At 36.3% G+C, this 14563-nt stretch overlaps 1 protein-coding gene across 1 annotated transcript; it reads right to left on the bottom strand.

Moving 5' to 3' along the window:
• Positions 1–10013: 10013 nt before the first annotated feature.
• On the bottom strand, positions 10014–12973 carry LOC150087013 (uncharacterized). The gene is made up of 2 exons (XM_090371745.1): positions 12836–12973; positions 10014–10910 (listed from the first exon to the last, which is right to left on the bottom strand). The coding sequence occupies exons 1-2, from the start codon at positions 12878–12880 to the stop codon at positions 10647–10649; spliced, it is 309 nt and encodes a 102-aa protein (XP_090227871.1). The 5' UTR covers positions 12881–12973; the 3' UTR covers positions 10014–10646.
• Between the last annotated feature and the right edge of the window lie 1590 nt (positions 12974–14563).

The following is a 14563-nucleotide window of genomic DNA, read 5'->3' on the forward strand; positions in this document are numbered from 1 at the left end:
TTATACACTAAGCAATATGGCCTTAGTTGCCGATGCTTCTCTCAAAGCTCGTGTGCTTTGAGAGAAGTTGATTCAAGCTCGCGTGACCGCTTCATACGGCTAATGATTTTATTCATTGACAAAATAACGTAAAACTCCTTTGAGTGGTGGTCGTGCCGCCGTATAAACAAGAACATTATTATGTGGGTTGCATTCTCCCCAGAGGACATACTATAGTCAAAAGAGAACTAAGATTACTTTCGCCTCCTGGTTGGTCAGTGCACCAACGCCACCTATATACAGAAAGCTTTCCATCGCCCACCGAGAAGTAAGATATGTTACTACTCTGTACATCTGCCAATATCACTGCTATCTGACGTTGGCAGATTGAGGTCACGCGAAGAAATCATTCTTGTTTATTTAATTTAGAGATAAACTGTTTTTAATTTATTTATGTAGTGTGTTGTTATAATGACGAGAATGTCGACTGCAGCAATAAAAATTTTAATATATGAATGTTTAAAAATGAAGAGATTTACAAATACTTTGACGATTTTTTTAAAAATTAATTACCGTTTTTTCCAGGCAACAAGACGAATCCACGTTTTACAAGGAAAATTAAGAATAATGCTCAACTGCTCACATTTGAAACAAAAAATTCACAAGTTATTAAACAAAAAATGTCAGTGTAAAAAAGAGTTAACTATTTATTGCTTCCATTACGTACGATCTGAACGAGGTCAACACTGAAAGCCCTGGACTTTACAGAAGGCCGCCTGATGCTTTGATTGTACTGTACTTTCTCTAGCTTCAGTTAAACATTCAAGAGAAAAAACAAATAGCGCTTGCCCCTAAAATGCCTTCGAAAAAAGGCGCAGAGAAATTTTAGGCAATATTTTCGAGAGAAAGAGAGTGCGTCTTATAGTCCGGAAAATACGGTGTTCCTTTCAATACCAGATATTTCGTAATTTAAGTTCGAGTTACAAAATATTTCTACGGTCAGCAAAATGCTAGTAGGATTGAACAGGGTACCGTTATAGGAAAGCCAGAATTTTATTTTGTCCATTAATTATTAAATATGTGGGCACTGTTATTTAAATAATTACATAAGGATAATTTATGAAACTATAAACAGTCCTTTACCAATTACTTGCTTATTAATTTCATTAAAACGCAAGGAAGGTTAATCTGAATAAAAAAAAAAAAAATGCATTATTCTATGTCCAAAAACACTCATGAATTAGAAATTTCAGGTTTTCTTTTCTTACAGTCATCTGGTCTTCAATCACATGATCAGTGAAAATTTAATAAATCAACTTAAAACTGTCTTTCGAAATTTTGGGGATAAGCTTTTCTCTGTTAATCCGCACCCATTTTGGATTGTAGATACTGTAGAAATCTGTTTAGAAGTACTGCTTTTTTTAATGCTATTTATATTTCAGCAGGTTGTATTTTTTTTTTCGCAATAAATTAACTATGTATGTCAATGACCATTCATCTTGAACTACGTAATTTTTTAAAGATTTAAAAGTATGATACATAATTTTTAATTTCATCAAAAGAACTCAGATAAAATAGTCGTTTTCCTGTTCTTTAATTTGCCTAATTATTATGCACAGATTTCAACAAATGCAACGGATTTAACTTCTGTTGATCAGCAAATGCAAACATAGCCTTCCATTTATTACATTATCACTATCAAAAACCATGCGTCCGGCAATAATTTAACACAAAACAATCGCAAATATTTGAACTGCAACATATCGTTGCAGTGAAAACAGTATTTTTCTTCCCTCTTATCTTTGTGCTTCATGATTGTCTTATACGATTTACTTTGCATTAAAACATGGTTGTGCCTAGTTTATATAAAAAGGCCTGACATAGCCAAGTGGTCAGGAGCGCGGAGTGCTGTAACACAAACTCTTTGAGTGGACCGTGGTTCCAGCTTGTAATTGCTAAATAACGAGAAAGACTGTATTCGTGATTTGTTGTAAATTCCTTTGAGCTGATAGTCGTGCCGAAGTATAAACAAGAAGTTTTTAAGTACGAGTTCACTTCATTTGGTATTTACTTCCAGCCTAGCTCCTCGCTGAAGAAGACAAATCCGAAACAACTGTGTGGGGAGTGGCGATATCTTTTCTATATTGGGTCAACGGACAATAGCCTATCATTTGGTGTTTCAAAACCTATAGTTTTATTAGAGGTTATAGAACCTTAGGAAATGCATATTATGGTAAATGAAGTTTGAGGCATTGGCATTGTTTTATTTTTGGAGGATTATGAAAAACATCTTTAAAAGAAAATGGGGAGTATGTCATTCAGAATACTGAATGATGTGTCATTGGAATGAGGTGTATTTGTGTTGTTTATATGACAAAAGCGATTCTCCAAGACTTGTACAACTGTATGTTCTTTGAAGTGTTACATGAAATTCGCAGAGATTCTCAAATTTATATGCAGGGGGGGGGGCGGACACTGAAAATAGAAGAATGCAAAAAAGTCATTGTGGATATGAACGTTATGGTTTGGATTTCACGCATAAGCTAAATTTATCTGTACTCGTCTGAAAATATACGTATGAAGTGAAGTACCATAATTCTTTATCAATATAAAAATTACAGTAATAATTTTATTTTTACTTCTAATTTGCTGGAAATCGAAATATTAAACGATGGTCCATTATTATAATGCCCTGTTCGAAGAAAACGTATTTGGCTCATTGACTTGGTAATAATCGGGGTATAAAAGCAAGTGCACATTCAAAGCTACAAAGAAAGGTCAATTTGTTTCTCCAAAGTTCATCGCTGATACCCTATTTTTTGTGTGTGAAGAGATCTATTGATCAAAGATTTTATCTGAACTGATCGTAGTTATAGGAACATGTTTGTTTTTAAGAGGAAGATTGGAGAAAATAGAATAACTCTTTATTATATACAGAAGGCACATTGCTGTACACAACTCCCTTCACGGTTACAAGCCAGGGGTTTATAAAAAAAAAGAGGGTTTAAAATAAATTACACAACATAATAAACAAAGATCGAAAAAAAAAAAAAAAAAAACAGCACTGACTCCAGAAAGGTTTGAACGCTGGAGTGCGTGTGTGTGTGTGTGTGAGGTATGGGTGTTTAATGGTGCACAAGCTGCTGTGGCTACATTGCGCCAACGCTGGAGTGATGGATCCATGGCAGTGATGGACAGGCCCTGAGGAGTAGGTTCTAATGTTCTGTGACGTGATCCTGGGAAGGAAGTCGACCGAGTACTTTCAGCCTATATTCCTTATCGACTGCGAACTTGTAGAGGTCGCAGGGTCAAAGACTTGGGACCGGGATCTGCCTTCATCCCAGAAATCTGGTACTGAAATAATGCCAACCATCATTTTGCCGCCATCTGGGTGGTCCTTGATGCAGGGGTAAGCCGAAATTTCCATATGGCCCACTTCAATAGCCAGAATTTGCCTGCGAAAATCCGTCTAAGATGGGTCGTAGCAGTTGAAGTCTAGACTTCGGCGCCATAGAGTATGACCGGATAAACACGTCTTAATATGCACTTAACAGCCTGGTCATGAACGTGCATAAGTTGTTGTTTAATTATCCACCGGAGTCGACAGAACTTTATTTTGCGGGTGGTGTATGTGCGGTAGAAAGTAGAGAAACTATTTTAAAATAAGAATTTGATGTAATGGTTAGAGCAATAGCGCCATTGTTATACGTAAGTGAATCCTCGAAATAGTGAAAATAGTATCGTTTTTATCGTCTCATATTGTGAATACTTTCATAACGAGTTGCTTAATATTGCACTACCTCACATAAGCAACGCTTCACCAGTGGAAAAGACTATTTTTCTTATTCTCAGTGGAATTCTTTCAGTTTGGAGAATTCAATTTTTTCAACCTTATTGGTAAGTCAAATTTCATTTAATTATAACTGAATGAACACTTACTAAATATGGGAAATTTTTTTTATTAATTTAATAAAATGGCTCCACAACTGCAAATAATCAGTGACTCTTGCAAAAAACGGCTCAAGAAATTCTTGCAATGCAATGAAGAATGAAAACTTGTTTATTTGGTCAAATGCAGAGGCTCAGACACAGGAATATCGTTTCGGATCGTCATACGCTCATCTCACGTATACTCGTTAACCTTATGAGCGTCCGCCCGTTTCGGGAAGTTTTCCTTTTACTCCAACCTCAACAATACGGCTTACAGCCTTAAGAGTTGATTTGATAACTTCTGTACTAAAATCAGTCAGTCAGTCTGGTACTTTGCTATCCCTCTTTCTTTAGGTCTGAGGTATTTGATGCAATCACAAACTAATCAAATTAAGCTAAGGAGGAAAGTAAACTAGGAAGGCCGCCGTAGCCTAGTGGTCAGGCGCGCAGGTGCATAAGTACACGTGCCTTGAGTGACCGGGGTTCAATCCCGTGACTGCTGAATACGGTGCTGTTTCTTGTATTCTGTCTATCTTGTTAACTCCTCTGACTGTTTGGTCGTCCCGGAGTATAAACAGAAAATTTTATTTTAGTTGCTAAGCTAGCTTAGCTGATAGCCCTTTTGTAGTTCAAATCGATCCTTTTGGATATAAACTTTTCCATTCTCCACAATTCACTCTTATAACCAGTTCCACTTATTCTCTTCATTACTGACTTCCTGCTAACAACACCAATATGGAAATATCATTGACTGACACCTTATAACTGCTACAATCAAAGACCACTACTACATAGTGCAAAGTTGTAAAATGGCCCACGTTTAATCGGCTAAAGTCTTAATTCCAGTACTTAAAAATATGATTTTTAAAGCGAAACAAACTTCTAAGCTGAGACTTGAAATAAGCTTCCATGGAAATAATCTCGAATTTGTCCAAGAGACAAATTGCTTGGAATTTCACTCGATAACAAATTCATGTGGGACAAAATCTTATGGAATGCATAACTGAGCTTCATGGGTTCCCCTTCTCTGCCAAGAAAGTTGAACACTGATACAATCACATGTTACCTATGGAATTGTCTTCGGGGATGAGGGGAACTACCAGAAAGCAGAATATGCGCAGAATCAACACTACAAAGTGTCTATAAAGTTTTGTACCTATTTCAAAATTTAATAATGTCACAACCAAAGGACAGTGAAACGTGGTGTTATGCAAAAGTTCTTTAAAAAGCGTTATAAAACTCAAGTTTTATTTTTGAAGAGCATGATGTATAAAAATTGCGACGCTACAAGAGAACACTAAATGTGCCACGTGGATTTCGGAGTCAAAATCTGTAATTACCATGCAAGGATCCTCCCTCCAAACCAAGTATTAGAAGGTGGGATCAGAATTTTCGAACAGGAAATGTGATTGAGCTGCCTCGAATTGAATGCCCAAGCAGCATTCCAGAGCAGTCCTCAAAAGTCGATTCGTCTTGCTTCACGTGAACTGCAGTTACCACAATTAACAACGCACAAAGTTTTGCATAAGCGATTACGTCTTTTTACATACAAAGCGCAAATCGGCCAAGCTTTACAGCGAAGTGACCTTACTCAGCGCTATGCATGATGCATTCTGATGAAGCCACTTTCCACTTATGTGGACACGTGAATTGCCACAACATTCGGATATGAGGTTCCGAAAACCCGCTCATGACAATCATGATAGCCCCTTGTTAAACGTTTGGTGTCGGCTCATACATGATAGGGTGACAGGTCAATTTTTCTTTTGTGAGAAGAGCACCGCAGGAAACATTAATCTCGACATGCTACAGAAGTTTGTGATCCCTCAGCTGAAGAGTTGCAGCCAGTCATCATTTTTCAGCAGGATGGCGCACCCCACACTAAAGTGCGATGTTCATTTTCTGGATGAAGCATTTCCTGGTAGATGGATGGGCTGTGATCAGTGCATTATATACTTTATAAATGTTGGCCATTAAAAAAATAACTAATTATCCCATGGAAGTTTTAAAATGACTGTATTATGAATGTATAATTTAAGATTTGCAGTGCTTATATTATTAGTAATAAAAAATAATCATACAAGTGGCTGCATTCAAGGTTTAATTTATTACGTCTGTGGTGAGGAAGAAAATACTCCTTCCTGAATACTAATGAAAGTTTAGCGAACTAAGATTTTGAAAATACTCAAAATTTTGTACTGTTTGAAATATCTTCAAGCACTTCCCAGCAATGCCCAGAAAAGTAAATATCTTTTGTCATTTTCTCTGTTATTTATAAGTTGGGGTGGCGACATTCTGGAACCCTAAATCCAGAACTGTGAGAGTTGTGGATTTAGGGTTCTTCCACAACTCTTAATGATCACCGAAGTCAATGCGGCGGTCATTCAGAATAAATCGAATTGAGTACATATTACTAGAAAGTATGCAAAGCTGTTTTCTAAAGGAAAGATGAGAAATATTGATGTTCAGCAAAGTATGGGTGTGATGTGTGGACCCAAACAGAATAAAGTTCTCAGAATGAGGCGTGAACCTTTGAAGAGAATAAACAGGTCAGCTTTCAAAAGTGAATCAGTTTATTTATGTACACAATACATTCATACAAATGTCTACAAACACAATTCGACTACAGGCAGAATTGTAGTAACAGGTCAAACAACTGATACATAGGAGGCTGGTAGTTCAATATACAGAGATAATTATTTTATATATGCAGTATGTGATAGAAAAGAATATGAGAAATTTTTTTAGATAAAATGATATTTAAAACTTTATTAATTTTAAATATCCAACACTTCCCGGTAACTTTCTTCTGTGGAGTGAAGTTTCACCAAAAATTCTTTGGTGTCGGTGGTGAGCAAAAAAAAATAAATAAATAAATAAAATAAAGTAATCCTTGTGCAAGATCGACTAACAAGGATACTTTTGCGAGAAGACATGAGTTTTTTTTTTTTTTTAAAGTATGAAAAAAAAAAAAAAAAAATCTAGCACAACTCTGCTACCCACGAGAGTTGGGTTTCATAATTTTAAAAAAAAGGTACAGAATCAGCTATCACTTCTATAAATAATAATAGACTTGAACCGTAAGGTGTGATATATTTGGAAGAAATGAAATTAAGAGAATTAACTGTTTAGCAGTACAGAACTTTCAGAACGTGCAATTTTTTCGCGAGATTCGGAGCTTCTTTTAATTCTCTTAATACCTCAACTATTTCAATGTTTCTTCCAAGTGCAGCAAACCTTAAGGTTCGAAAGGAGGAAAGTATCGTATAAAATATAGAAGCTATTCTCTTGCTTCATAGTTTCTTAGAGAACTGAAGCTTTTCCAGACAATTTTAGACTGGTATAATGAAGATTCAATGCGCAAGGCATAATATGATATGGGTTTATATTATGCCGTGCACATTGAATCTTCGTCTTTCTGTACACCATTTGGCATCTCTCATATTGTGGAACCACTTCGCAACTGTGATGGCATGTTCGCATTATCAGGGTATCTGCCCACCCACCGAAGAGAAGCCAACAAGCTTTGAAACGGTGCTGTCTGGGGGGACTGATGGCCACCGAGTTTCGGAGAATAGGTAACAACAATCTTCTCAACTGGGGAGGCGTTGCCTATTCGAGGAATTTGAGCTTTTGAGTAGTATGCGTTGAAGGAGTGACTATCCCTTTCTTCCTTCTGCGGCATTTCCTTCCTCTACCTCTCCTACTACTTTTCTAATTCTAATAAGGATAATATGAGGATAACAGATCTTTATCCCATACCATATTTCAAACGGTGACCATTGAGAATAAATAGCGTGGTGGTATCCATTGAGAATAAATAGCAGTAGTCTTCTTTTTTGGAGAAGCGTTATTTATTCAAAGTAGTGCTACATGGTATCTCGTTGTGACGGTAACCACAATATGAGATACAATTAAAAATGATGCCTTCACACTACGTAAGTAGTTTAATTTATGGGTAAACTATGGTTTGTTTGTTTATTTGGTTTTTAGGAGCATTAGCAACTAAGGCCATATTGCTCCGGGAATATGCGGTGGTCATTCCCTGACTTTTCCGCATCCTCCGTATTTAATGGTGACGGGCTCGAACCCCGGTCTAATCAAGAAGCGTGTGCTACGCACTGCTGCTGCTCCTTCCCACCTGGCTACGGAGGCGCCAGGTAAACTATGGTGTATCTACACCGATATGATATAGACTTGTATAATATAAACCTGACACTGTCCTCAAATGTACTGGACACCACCCCTGAAAAGAATGATTAATTCAAAGATCATACAACGGGTAGATGACAGTACCAATTAAAAATAAGATATGAAAGCATACTTTAAAAGGAACAGAATGGAACGAGGAAAACGCGTAGACCCCTTTTACAAGAGACTGGTCACTTAGCTGCTTATGTCTATCATTCTCCAGAAACAGCGAGAAACCAAAATTCAATTGCTGGAAACATGCAACACAATGGAAACTTGAGTGTAACGTGACAGCAAGTCAGCCAAATAGACAAATATTCACGATCCCCAGAGCCTATGGAGAATGTCAACTTGTCATTAGAGCAACTAGATCTGAATTTAATTGACTATCTTGGGATGTTTTAGAACCATTGAAAATCGGAACAATAGGTCTCAGCAAAGATCTAGTCACATTCTTATTTGAGGATGTGGAATAAAATTCCATTCTCCGTATAACAAAAATTAATTATTCACCAGAGAATTATTAATATCACTCAAAATCAGCCGTCATGCTTGATATTAAAAAAAATCCTAACAAGATTTTTTTTTCAATTAGTGTCTCAATGCATATTGTAGGATGGTGTACATATTTAGAGGAAATTACAAGTAGATGAACTCTGAAATATGCCCATTTTTAGAAATGGATCACCTTACAGAATACCCCTCCAAATTGTTTATTCACGTATGAAAATAGCCTGCAATTTCATTAATACATAATTAATATACTGTGTGCATGGCAGAAGGATGACAAGGTTCCATAGAGAGATCGGCTGTTACTTTAGGAGTCGAAAATCATGGACATCTTTTGATTGCCGATTGGTCAGATAAAGAGTGAACTAGCACACGCTCTTTCCGTGGACCAAGCCCATATGATTGCTAAACACGATTGTATTAATGTTTTGTTTCTTTTCTCCGTGTTTTTTATAGTGTAGAGAATTTCAATAGGCTGATCAAAGTCATTAGCTATTCTGCGACGCATTCACACTCCAATTCCACTCCTTCACATGAAGGAATTTTGGTCTAAGAAACCCACTATTTACGTAGGCAGTCAGCAATATGCCCACAATTCTCACGAATTGTGGGCATATTGCTGACAAAAATTCGTGAGAAAAAGAGGTCTACCGAATCGCCTGTAGGAAGTCTGTCCATTGTAACATCTTAATTTATATGGAAATATAATTCCCAAAAACACACTGTCAGCTTTTGGTGGCCCATCACTGACGTCTCCTTAAAATACTAGAAGGCATTTCTTCTCATTTTTACATTATGGAGTCAGTTGCACTAAAGCCTGTTGGACTCTAAAACCTAAGCCACTTTACGCCTCTCAAATCAAATAATCTACTATTCTTATGCACAAAATTCTCCAACGTCTACCACACCAAAAATTCATCACATGAAGATGTACAAGCATCAAACCTGGCTCCTCAGCACCTGCCAACAATGGCGGATTCGACATTTTCCATGCAGCCATCCAACACTGATGGGGGAACACGGGCTAAGGACGGAAATGTATGGTCGGATTAGGTGGGCTTAATTCAAGAAACGCGATCAAGGGTTCATTTGAGCAAAGGGAGATGATTGTTTCCACAAAATCATTTTATAAAAACTGTTGAACTGTAAATCGAGGTATTTACGGGCAGATACAGTTTCTGAAAAAAATGCATCACCGAAATTCTCTTATCTTGATTTCCTTGAGATCACGGAGGCAAACTACAGACTAAATTTAAATGTTGCATTTTTCAAATCTAAGGTGACGCAAACGTTTTATGAACAGTATGATTCAAGTGACATGCAACCCGCAGCATATAATAATGGAAATAAAACCGCAAATAAATATAGGTGGTTATAAAATTTAATTGTTTCAATTATTATAAACATAATTACAGCGGATCTTGCAATAAATGAAGCCTTTCCTCCTTGCCAAAGGAAGAACAAACTTTTATCGTTCTTGAAGAGACTTGTCAGTTATCGTTGAAATTTCCGATTCGATGCCCATTTTAATCGTTCCAATACGTGAAAATTGCCAATGTATGCAGCACCACTCCTTTTAAGTAGTCCATAGGATAAAAGATCCGGGAATCGCGAATATTCACTTATGAATATAAGTGAATGAATTCTGCCTGGGAAAACAACCTTCATGATAAGTGCCAACATATAACAACTGTTGGACATCTGGACGATTAGTGCTAATCTACCAGTTAGATCAAATTCCATGATATTATTAGTCATAAATTAACACTTACAATTCGGATTGCATGAATTCTGAATCACTCCGCAGTATCAATTCGGGGTGAAATCTCATTACTGAATTTTCTGATACCAGAGTTTCTAGTAAAATATTAACTGAACGAAGGATAAATGCTGAAAACAAGTCGGTGCACTTAATATTGTTATGATAACCGTTAAAATATTGAAGCAATTTTAAAACGAGATTGAACTATTTTCAATAGCTGAAGGGTGAATCGTAACTGACAATGATGATTGTTTACGTGTCTATTTTCTGTTCTTTAGATGGATAGACTTTCATTCAAACTGTATTTTTCTGGCTTTACCGGACTAATATCATTCACAGAGATAATGCTAATCCCAATTTTCTTTTTGTTTGAATGTCCTTTTGATGAACAGCCATTGGTTTCCTTCTGACTGCTTTTCGCACTGGACGTTGGTGTCAATATGACTTTCTCTAAGGACATAAATGGCGTCTCTACTAACATGCCGAAGACATAAGCAACAGCAATACTAATAACGAAATGTCCAACAAACATCCAAACCTGCAAAAAGAAACAGAAACAGCCTTAAATATTATTTTTGACAATTATAATATTCGAGGATTGTTTGAAAAGTCCCACCGTGTTTTTAAATTGCGTTAAACGAAAAGAGAGAAAGCCGTTTTGAACTGAAATAAAGTTTATTAAGGTTTACTTTAAAATTATAATTGAAAAGCTTTAATGCAAATTCAAAGTTCTTTCACTGTTTATAATTCTAACCGGCACCATTTAAGTAACAAATAATTGGCAGCTGCAAAAGAAATCAAGTTATGCCTCAGGTTTGATATCTATTAATCCAAGTCTTCATGGGTAGCACATGGATGGCCATTGCACAAAACAGAAGGGAACTGGAAAGTTGCTGGAGAGGGCTTCATCCTGCAGTGGATTGAAAATGGCTGATGATGATGAATACAAGCCTTCTCAACTAGACAAGAGCTGCGAGATGTAGCCAAAAATTTGCAAATTCAAAAAAAAAAAACTACTTTAAATATATATGCTGCCTGTAAGTTGATTTCCGCATGTGGCGTACCTCAGAATAGTCTGTTATATATCTCAACGGAAACCTGATCTGATTAGAGTCACAGGTTTTTAAGAATTGGGTTTTGGAGCAGAACAGGTCAGTTATTTTGGACCAGTGCAGAACAACTAAGGTCATGAGATACCAGTATATAGTGTTTATAACTTTATTTCATGGGTAGTTATTTAGTTTTATAGGATAAACTTGAGTTCCCTGGAAGACAACTATGCAACACTTTGCTTGCATTCGATGGCTAATGTATGAGCCAGCACTTTCCCCAGCTGCAAATGCTTCAATTCTGTGAACCGAATGTAAGGAGTGAGATGCCTTGAAATTAAAATTGCACTGTTAGAACTAGCTGAATCTATGAAGAAATGTGTTGATGCCCAACAGCTAAATCGAACTGGCGGTGCTACAGGATCTCAAATGTCTAATGATATGCTGAAAGAGGCTTCTGAGTCTGCTACCAAGTCTTCTGCAGAATGGACTGATCCCATTAAATTATTCTTAGTGGGAGATTAAGAATAATTTAATACGACTTTTATACACATCTGCCACACTGCCAGTTCATTTCCCCAACTAGCACATAGCAACAAACAGTATCCAGTGCTTCAGTTACAATGTGCGGTATGTGAATAACCTACGTTATCTGTATGAAAAAAATATAGTAATAAATAAAATAACTGCCGGATTCCTATTTGTGTGATTTTAATGAAATTTGGGAAAGCTCAATGAAATTAGCTGCCTTTTAGCGTAAATTTAACGCAGGTAAGTGGGCCGCTATTGGGCTTTTCATGAAAATTCATTGAATGAATCCATTATATGTGGACGTACGCACAAAGACATAATTTCCAGTAGATTTATATTAATCCGATTTTAATGAAATGAGGAATGGCTCTAGATTGATAACAGAAAATGAACAAAGAGAACTTTTAAGCGCGAAACGATGGGTCAATGTTGCGGTTCTGCGCATCTGTCACACTGCCCATTCCTTCCTCCAACAAGGAATGAATGGGTAATAATGCAGCCACAAATATCCACAGCTTCAGAAAAAAATTGCCAGATTTCACTGTCCCATAAATTCTTAGTGGAATATTAGAGCTAGCAATGAACTGCTTTTAACTACTGAACTCATTCCAAATTTGGAATCGCCAAGTTTGAGATTCGCATCATTTGAAAGTTGATGCTGGACGATAAGTAGGAGGTCGAAAAGTGTTCCTAATGACGCCGCAGTATCCCCTGTTATTAAATTCCTGAGATTTTTAAATGCTACTAAACAATATGGTATACATTTACTAATCGCAAATTTAACTTATATTTATTACAACAAAAATGATTCCAGAACAAACACGAAATATAATAACCAAGATTTTAAAATGGTTTAAATGTGCAGTAAAATGAGCTGACTTACAATGATCTGGTGTTGCAAAGTTATTGTTTCTCTTATGGTTCCCATGAAGGTAGTTATCACAAGCCAGTGACAGAGATAGATACCGAAAGTCAGCCGTGATAGGGGGATCCAAAATTTCGAAGACAATATGCAGTTGATCCAACCTGAGGGAAAAAAAAAAGAATCAATACATCTCCTGCTATATAAAGTGGATTTCTGTGCAGGTGATCAAATTCAGATACGTATTCTATAAACACACAAGAAACTCGAATTGGCTGCATCCAAGTAGTCAGCACTTTTGTTTACCGCGTGTTAAATTCTTAAATAAATCTCACGCTTACCATTAAGCTTAAAAAGTAAAATTACATAAAAATCGAGTCCGAACAAATTGAAATTAGGAGAAAGTAATGAGCTCATCACGTTACATCAAGTCAGCTTATGAAATTCTGGAATTAAACTTCATTATTTACTATGTTTACAAAGGAGCATAAAGCCCTCCAAAGAACATTGTTTTGTATTTATAATAATTGTTACCAATATTGTACATCCGAGACTTCCCCACCAACGAATAAATATTTGCCATCATAGAATGTCATGAAAAGCCCAATAGCGGCCCACTTACCTGCGTTAAATTTACGCTAAAAGGCAGCTATATTTATATATATATATATATATATATATATATATATATATATATATATATATATATATATATATAAATAAGCTTCTCATCATGCTGAAAACGGATAATTTCACACAAAAGTGGAATTTAAATTGTACTTACTGCTTTCCAAACTTTTTTGATGCAAGTGAATTTTGTAATTATTCGACACTTCTGTTCTTGATCTTTAGGTTGATGAAGGACGCAACGGTACGCAACTTCCTTTGTTTCGGGCCAAAAAAGTAAACGAATAAAAGAGAAAGGGATAATGCGCATTACTAAGCATAAGCTTATCCAAGGCCATTTGAGATACTATGTCAGTCAGCTTTCAAAGGGAAAGTGTCCAGAGCTCACTGACCTCCAAGTACGAAGACGTGAAGAAATAAATGTGGTGAAACAATTCACGAAAGAAGACTTACAAAACTATTTTGATTAATGGCAGGCACGATGGAATAATATGTGGCTGCAGACTGGGACGGTTCCAGGTAGAGGCAATATCGCCCCCTCCACTTTTAATCGAAATAATGTGAACTTTTTAAATTACGAAAATAAAAGCTTAACGATTACACGGAACGCTGCTTTTATAGCTTCTTTGGAAAATCCTAGGACCGCTCCTAGCTGCAGAAGGAGATTATATCGAAGAATATTAACCAGGTAAACATTTATTAATGAATATATTTTTTTAATTTTTACTGTTAGTGACAATTTTTGAGTAAACTTGTATGTGATAACTACTTGTTGGTGGTCTGTACGTTAGTAAAATTAGGGCAGTAAGTTTGGCCTGGTGATCATGACAGACAACTGTTGTTCATCCTTCATTACTAAATACCCCTACAAAAACGTGACCTCAAATTCGGTGTTTCCTTAAAAGATAAAGTTCTGTTACCTAAAATAGAATAATTAGTACGAGAAACATGTAATCAGATTGAAGTGATCAAACAAAAAAGGTACAGGGAAATTCTTAGCATTGGAAAATATCATTTTATTAACTCTTGCCTAAAAATAAGGCCGAATATACTCTTGCAGATGACGAATATCTACATAAATGTAACGCATCATTAGGAAATGTAATAACAGTAAAACAGACA

The sequence above is a fragment of the Mastigoproctus giganteus genome, chromosome 4, assembly GCF_048544385.1.
Source record: "Mastigoproctus giganteus isolate SK-2022 chromosome 4, ASM4854438v1, whole genome shotgun sequence".
Taxonomy (NCBI): Eukaryota; Metazoa; Arthropoda; class Arachnida; order Uropygi; family Thelyphonidae; genus Mastigoproctus; species Mastigoproctus giganteus.

Bases quoted from the DNA above. Each gene is read 5' to 3' on its own strand.
- LOC150087013 (XM_090371745.1), bottom strand. From the start codon at position 12,880: ATGGGAACCATAAGAGAAACAATAACTTTGCAACACCAGATCATT. The intron at 10,911-12,835 runs GTAAGTCAGCTC...TTCTTTTTGCAG, and splicing joins CTTTGCAACACCAGATCATT to GTTTGGATGTTTGTTGGACA.